The following is an 8,528-nucleotide window of genomic DNA, read 5'->3' on the forward strand; positions in this document are numbered from 1 at the left end:
ATAGATGATAAAAATAAGTAAATTATTTAAATTTTAATAGTTTTTATTAAATGGAATAAGAGTAAGAGAGAGAATGAAACAACAACCAACTAGTGTTTTATAGGCAGACTTTGTCGTTGGATCTCGAATTCTCGATTACCCAAAATTGTTTTATACGCAGATTTTGTCGTTGGATCTCGAATTCTCGATTACCCAAAATAAACGCAAAGGAGAAAAACTCGCTTTTTGCAAGATTGTTTAGACAAGTCACAAGTCGATGTCTTATCCCTCTACAGTCACCAACTACAATTTCAGTAGCAACCTCCCATCGCCATCAGACCATCGCTAGACGACTCCCTCCCCTCTGCCAAGCTACCGGTTGCCTGCCCAGATCTCCACCGCCCGATGGCCGCCGCAGCGGCCGCCTCCCCCGACGACGAGATCGTCTACGAGTCCATGCCCTGCATCCGCATCTACAAGAACCGCGTGGAGCGCTACTTCGGCTCCGAGTTCGTCGCCGCCTCCACCGACGCCGCCACCGGCGTCGCCTCCAAGGACGTCACCATCTCCCCCAATGTTTCCGCGCGCCTCTACCTCCCCCGCGTCGAGCGCAACACCAAGCTTCCCCTCCTCGTCTACTACCACGGCGGCGGCTTCTGCCTCGGCTCCGCCTTCAACCCCACCTTCCACGCCTACTTCAACGGCTTCGCCGCGCTCGCCAACGTCCTCGTCGTCTCCGTCGAGTACCGCCTCGCGCCCGAGCACCCCGTTCCCGCCGCCTACGCCGACTCCTGGGAGGCGCTCGCCTGGGTCGTCTCCCACGCCGCCTCCGAGCCTTGGCTCCGCGGCCACGCCGACTTCTCCCGACTCTACCTTGGCGGCGAGAGCGCGGGCTCCAACATTGCGCACCACATGGCGATGCGCGTGGCCGCGGAGGGGCTGGCCCACGGCGCCGAGATCCGGGGCCTCGTCATGATCCACCCCTATTTCCTGGGCACCAACAAGGTGCCCTCCGACGACCTGGACCCCGCGATGCGCGAGAGCCTGGGATCCCTGTGGCGCGTCATGTGCCCGGGGACCACGGGGGAGGACGACCCGCTCATCAACCCCTTCGTGGACGGCGCGCCGGGGCTGGACGCGCTGGCGTGCGGCCGCGTCCTCGTGTGCGTCGGCGAGGTCGACGTGCTCCGGGACCGCGGCCGTGCCTACTACGACCGGCTCAGGGCCAGCGGGTGGCGCGGCGAGGCGGAGATATGGCAGGCGCCCGACAAGGGCCACACGTTCCACCTCATTGACCCGTGCTGCGACGAGGCCGTCGCACAGGACAAGGTCATCAGCGACTTCCTCAACCGTTGACTCGCGTCGCAGGCTGTGGCGTCGCCGGAGTCGAACCAAATTTAGCTTCAGTGTATACTCTTACTCGGAAATCGAAATAACTGCAGCTTCGTTGCTGATGAATGCTGCTGCGCTAAATTACTACCGGTACATTTCAGATTCAGAATTGTGTTCGTGTTCTTTGCGATTGGGTGTATGGATGAAAGGGGATTGCCATCGTTTAGGCGGCGTTGTTGCATCTGAAATTCAGGGGATGATTATAACTTTCACGGCGTCAGCAATTCTCTAAATCTCACTTCCTATATTTTCATATACAGAGTATTTTCAAAAATAAAAATTATCTATTTCTCTACGCACTCCAACTAACTCTTTAAATTCTGCTCTTAAATTTCACTCACATATATTTTATTAATATCCTATAAATAAAAAATATTTACAATGGCTATATTTTCAATAGCTAAATTTTGTATATATTTGAATTTTGTTTGGATTCAAATTAAATTAAAAGAATAATATCACATGAAATAATAAAAATACATATAAATAGGACATTATAAAGGAACTCACTTTTTTACCATATAATTTAGGGCTAGAAATAATTTTAAAAATTAATCCATCGCATAAGAAAAATATTAGTGATTTTTTTTTCCAGATTTTTGGGAATTTATTTGAGGCCCAAACAATTGTTATAATTTATAAAAAATAGTTTTTTTAGAATTTTAGTTTAAATTATACACAGTTTTTTAGATGAATCTAGTTAAAATAGGTTGCACATAGATTATAGAACAAGTAAAAAGAAATTAGAATTTTTGGAGCAATAAAGAAGGTGAGGAGGAAAATTCGAGTACTGTTCACAGGGTCCACAAGTCATCTTCACTAGCGAATGGAGATGGCGAGCGAGACCCGCTCGCTGGAAGTGACGAGCCACACTGAGTGGATAGCGAGCGCACAAACATAGCGAGTTAGTTAGAGAGCCGGTTGAAAGATGTTACTTTTACCGATCGCTATATTTAATGATAGTGAGTCAGATAAAGAGCCGATTAAAATTCTCTCATACAAATGAAATTATACTTGTTAGACACAAAATCTACTGAAACATTGATGTGATCTTCGAATATTCTTGAAACATCTGTATTGATTGTAGCAGCTGCTGTTGCTTCTCAATTTGGGTAGGATGGTTGGGTTTTATCACTAAAAAGATACTCCGAAGAAAAAGAAAGTTCCCAACTTCTGTTCATACATTTGTCAACTGGTCCCGTTCACATGGAAAGATGTCTCGCATCTCTTAAATTTTACTTCCTATAATCATAAATATTTGTCACTTTTATTTTTTATATCTTTGATGTATAACTTTAACTATTATTTTATATTAAAATATAGTTATAATATTTTAAAAAAAATATAATATTATGAAAGTATTTAAGATAAATCTACATATATAATTTTCATGTTTTCAAACTAAATATTCTAAAGCTTTTGACAATCAAAATTTTAAAAATTTGATCGTATCTTAATCAATACTATAAGTATTTATGGTCGGAGGAATTACGTGCTTATTGTTGTTGCCCTTTGCTAATCTTTTTTGCTTCCCATGTTGCACCATGCATGTTAGCCTATGCTGAGAGGATACTGATGAAGGGCGAAAGTCAATGGCTCAGTATACCATTTTATTACCACTTTTCAGTTTCAGAGATGCTAGGGAAGCTTTAAGATAAAAAAAAAAATCTCTTAAACTGTTGCATCATTCTCTCGCTCTCCGTTTTTCATTTTCTATACGGGCTTCATTTTTGTTTAGGAAGTGATTAGGATTAAATAATTGAGGATTACTAGAAATACCGTACATCCTGAAGATAGATCACTATTATATACTTTTTATTTATCTGATACGGTAGGTTTCATAACCGTCATGAGGTAAATAAGATATGTATCGATATTTTAGACAGTTCACTGTATTCTATACGAAAAAGCATCCACAGATTAGGAATAAGTTCTTTAGATATTAAAATAATAATATAATTTGAGAATGTTACAATCAAATACTTTGAGTATTTACATCTCTTCAACTCAACTATATAAAGAGAGGAGGGGAATGTCAGGAAGGGATGGAATGGAAGCGAGGTTGGAAGGCAGAAGCCGAGCATGCAATATGAAGCAAGTCTAGTTAAATAGAAGTATAAATAACCCATTAAGATCATACAACAGATTTGAGTCACAATTAAATTCATCCGATAATAGTTTCAGGATTTAGAATACGAGAGAATTCATCGAAATCTTTAGAACTAGATCTAGACACACCTCTATTGTAATTATTTTGTTATAAGATTAATCAAAATAGAACATGATGTAAGGATATTATACTAAAAAAGGTTTGAACCTATATAAAATCCTGCATTCTTTTCTTTGATGCACACAGTTGATGAATATATATCTTTGTTTTAAACAAGTATTTGTATAGTTAACTTTATTAATGGACAAGTATTTGTATAGTTAACTTTATTAATGGCTGACGGAAAGCCATTTAGTTCTCTATGTCCCCTCTCTTCACCAATCGACTTTCATTATGAGATCAACTGCTGGCAAACTACTGCTGGGCAAGGAACAAGTACTCTAATTTCTTTTCCTTTTTTGGCGTGCCTCGGCCCACCCAGTGACTCCCTAGATCCGCCATGATTCTGATGACGAAAGTTTTTGGAATGACATATGCAGAAACATCTCGAAAAACATGGAAGACACAACGAATTATGCTCTTTAATTTGATTGTCTGAAATCTCAGTAAGTTAAGGATGGATACTCCTCTTCAGTTTCAACTAAAAGCCTCAATTTTTTCAGACCAGTTAAGAAATGAAGCACTACTTTTCTGCTCACACGCCAGTGGACCTGTATAAAAGTAGTCTTGTTTTAAAAACTTACATATACGGCAGTTGCTGTATTGACCTTTCATCGGTTCATCAACCACTTTTTGTAGATTCTATGCTAAGATATGCTAAGATGAATTTCTTAAGACTACATAAAAGGAGTGTCCCAATTTGGACAGATTTTTTTTTTTTTTTGAAAGAACCAGTTGCTGTATCGAACGTTATATATTCAGGGATCTGTGTGATAGAGTCCCATTTTAAAAATTTACATATACCACAGTTGCTCTATCGAACTCTCATTAATCAATGAACCAATTATTTTAAACTAGATTGAATTTCATAAGACTATACAAAAAGAGTGTCCCAATTTAGATACACTAAAGTTGACTCCAATGCTCTGTTTCAAAGAGAGAAGATTCCAATGCTACGTATAACATTTCTTAGTGAGGCAAAAAATGAACATCGATGCTACACTTTTCTTGCGATGAGAACATGGCATATCTCCATCTATCACCAAACAAATTTGCAGCAAATGACCTCTCCCCACCACAGATAGTATGTGTACTTGTTGATTTTAAAAATACAATTGTCCTTTCCACAAACATATACGGGCATTTTAATACTTAGGAGACAAAGACAATTGGACGATGAATCCTAGTGCTTCTGTTGATTGGTAGCAATATATATATATAACAATCAAGTAGGAGCTTGTAGGAGGTCCTGCCAATCGATGGCCCGTGGTTTTTGAACATGGCCATCGACAGGGATTTCTCTGACAGATTTGCGCAATGATTAAGATGATCTCCTGAAACATATAGGCCTTCCTTGGCTAGTCAAAAGATGGTTAGTTTGATGGACGGAGCACAATGCCCGTAAAACATAATACAAAAGGCTCCTCCTGTGGTCTAATCACCCAACCGATGTGATTTCTTGATTGCACCGTACGATTCTCTGCATTTTTAAGAACAAAAGCTACAAATCAGCGTCATTCGAATGGCATAACAATTTAAACGAGTATTTTCTGTCAAATTAGCATATGTACGGTTTATATGCCATCGAAAATGTTTTCCAAAAGAAGATATGCCATTGAAAAATACCACTAGCTTGTAACTAGTTGTATATACTACACTCACCCGGGATCTGGTGAAAATTGGTATTATGTTCTTTAGCCCAAATCATGCACCGGTAGTTTCGTTATTTGGTAATATAAGCGCCCGTAGATTTTTTCCTTGTTTTGAAAAATCAGTCAAAATTTGGACGATTGAGTACATTCCAAAAATCAGCACCTCTCATATCAAATAATAAGAAGAGAGATGTGTTATGGTACTTGCAAATCATGAGAACCGTTCATTTGTAGTAATCAAATGCTTAATATTCAAAGGTATGAAGGTACCCAAATTCTGGGGCAGGTACTAACTTAAAAATAAGATAGAAGGTGAAGTTGGTAAATTGGTACAACCGCTGGAATTTATGATCTGACAGCCTAATACAACACGACAACCACTCCTGTTCTTCGATGTTGGATCAAACCTCAATGGTTATAGAATGAGAATGAAATCATGTGTTCACTAACTTCGCTTTCTGATTCCTTAGCTTCGTTTTCTATTTGCAATGCTTTCAAACTTCAGAACACGATTAGGAATATGTCAAAATATGTAGCAGCACTGAGGAACAAAATCATGGAATTTAGAGGCAAGATGATGGCAGGGATGGATGGCAGCGGTCCGCGGCCGGCGCTAGAGCGGTAATGGCTCCATTGACCACGCAATTAGAGATGAACAGTGGATGAACTGGAAGGCAATGCCAACTGACAACGGCAGCCACTCCATGACCAGGCATCAGGTGCAGACTGCAGGGACGATGAGGCAATGATGACAAGGAAATGGCCAAACAGTAACATGGAGCGGACGACCTGGACAATAATAAAAGTTTGTCCCTAAAATAACCCCCAGTTAATCAGCGGTGGTTCTTTAATTGTGGTACCCCTAGATCCCTTCCACGGACCGTAACACAGCTCATAAGAAGAATCACCACCTCGACGACCCTAACTTGAAAATTATGGCTGGGCCCGGTGAAGAAAAAACCCTCATCGAACTAAGAGGCGCAGTCAGATTATGAATTATGAGACTATCTAGTATGAGAAATTCGACAATTTTAGGTTCTGTTTGGTTGCAAGAAACGTTTCAGATTCTCTGTTGATTCTCTAGAATCCCTGCTAAACGCATCAAAACGTGAAATGTTTCACCTTACATCATCTGAAACGTTTCTCATTTTTAACACTACGAGGAGAATCACCTAAAATGGTGTTTCACCCGTTTCGAGAATCACTCAGGTCATTTTTCTTCAAGAATCCAAATCCAAAATCCCTGCCAAACGTTTTCAGAAAATTGAGGGTGATTCACCAGAGAAACGTTTTCAGAGAGAATCTGAAACCGAAACGTTTCTGAGAGAATTTGGAGCCCTGCCAAACGAACCCTTAGTAAAATTTTCAGATGGACAAAGTACATTATCAAACCGTTTCTCTACATTGTTCTGAGCTCACGAATTAAATATTGTTATTTTGATCGCTATTTCCTTTAACCGTTGAGTCTTAACGTAGAACGGTGCATATATAATATCAGACCTGACCTTTAGTGTTCCCTCCCTCTATATATATAGGTGCAGACACCCTTCTCACATTGGAGAAACATCAGAAGAGTAGTGACTATCTGACTTGAGACTACTTCTAGTCCCATTTTAGCTAAACACCAAACTCCATTCATCTCTCACTCTAAGCTTACACACCTACTTGCATGGCTGCTTCCAAGGTTTTGTGCACTTGCATTCTGATCATAATAATTGTCATCTCAAGCCAGGCTGAGGCGAGGCGGCTGATGGAAGCGAAGAGCAACGGCAAGGAAGGACCGTGCAACGATGGCGTCGTCGACGTCGAAGGTGATGGAAGCTTCAGAGCAAAGCAAGAAATGGTCACCGCGACGAGCACAGGGCAAGGCAGCCAAGGGATGCCAATGACGACCACGGACTCCCGGCCTACGGCTCCCGGGAACAGCCCAGGAATAGGCAACAGAGGGAAGATCAACAACTAGCGTGCCGTGTTCTTATCCAAGGCTCCAATGAAGCTGGCTAGCTACTAGTACTGCATTGCCTTGTAATTTGGTACTTGCTAGTGCTACCAGCCTGTTTAGTTTTCTTGTCATTTTATTTTCGTTGCTTCATGAATATTTTTCAGTCCACTATGCAATGTGTACCGTTGTGCTACTATGTGTTGTAACCATGATTCGCATAAATAAAGTTTAGGGACTGCAGTGCAGCACTGCAAACCCTTGTGTTACCAAACTCATCCATATATATATAGTTTGTTTTATATATATCTATATATATATATATATATATATATATATAGTTTTTTTTTTAGTTCTAAAGACTCAGCCCCAGTCCATATTGCATTGCAAACAAGGCCATAGCGTTTAGGTAACCACCTCGAAGACGATAACTGAAAAAACTGTCTAAACTCTAACAAACTATTAAGAAGTTGAAGAGCAAGATGAAATGGATTCTTTGTCACTCTCTGTCACATGCATGCTTAGCATGTGGTGGTCCGGCAAAGTGAGTTGTGGAGAATAGGGGAACCTGGAAGGCCGAACTACATTGCATTTCTCTCTGCTTCCACATTCTCTCCTATATTGCAGGAAAAAACATTACTGCATTTGACAAAGGCATAGGGCGATATAGATGATTTTCTTATTGGTTTTTGTCACTATACTTTCAGTTTTAAGAAATATCAGTAAAGTTCAGGAATCAGCACATCACAAAATTGTAGGAAGGAATATAATGGCAGGCTGCCCATAAGCAAAGATGCTACGTTGCTTAAAAATTATTCTGCATGCATGCCTGTCTAAACTAAAGAAACATGCTTGCGTACCATTACCGCGCAAAGCAAGCATTTGTGGAGCACGTATCTCAGATAAGTTTATATGCTTACATCTCTGACTATTTATATATCATACTAACTCATAAGATAAGAAAGAACGTTTAATTTTGTGTCAACATGCTTCTAGAGGGGGAAAATTATATATATATACAAGGACGTGAAAGTATCTGTTGCTACTCTGTATGGGGTAAAAACAGTTAAGGGCAAAAATATCGAACAAATTTTGACTGAAATTTCAGAAGTTTCTCTCCAGCAGCTGGATTTTTTCAGAATTTTGGCCGGTTATCATTTTCAAGTTAAATGTAATTTAAAAATTTCGGATGGTAAAATACCGAGATCTCGGTCCCGGCCCCCTGGTAAACTTTCTTAACCGGTAAATCAAAACTTACCCATTCGTTGGCATTTTGGTGTATACTAGTTACGTAAAG

General features: G+C 40.5%; 1 protein-coding gene across 1 annotated transcript; it reads left to right on the plus strand.

Moving 5' to 3' along the window:
* The first annotated feature begins 255 nt into the window (after positions 1-255).
* LOC133896442 (2-hydroxyisoflavanone dehydratase-like) lies at positions 256-1,480 on the plus strand. The gene has a single exon (XM_062337051.1). The coding sequence runs from the start codon at positions 385-387 to the stop codon at positions 1,333-1,335; it is 951 nt and encodes a 316-aa protein (XP_062193035.1). The 5' UTR covers positions 256-384; the 3' UTR covers positions 1,336-1,480.
* The last annotated feature ends 7,048 nt before the right edge of the window (positions 1,481-8,528 follow it).

The sequence above is a fragment of the Phragmites australis genome, chromosome 16, assembly GCF_958298935.1.
Source record: "Phragmites australis chromosome 16, lpPhrAust1.1, whole genome shotgun sequence".
NCBI lineage: Eukaryota > Viridiplantae > Streptophyta > Magnoliopsida > Poales > Poaceae > Phragmites > Phragmites australis.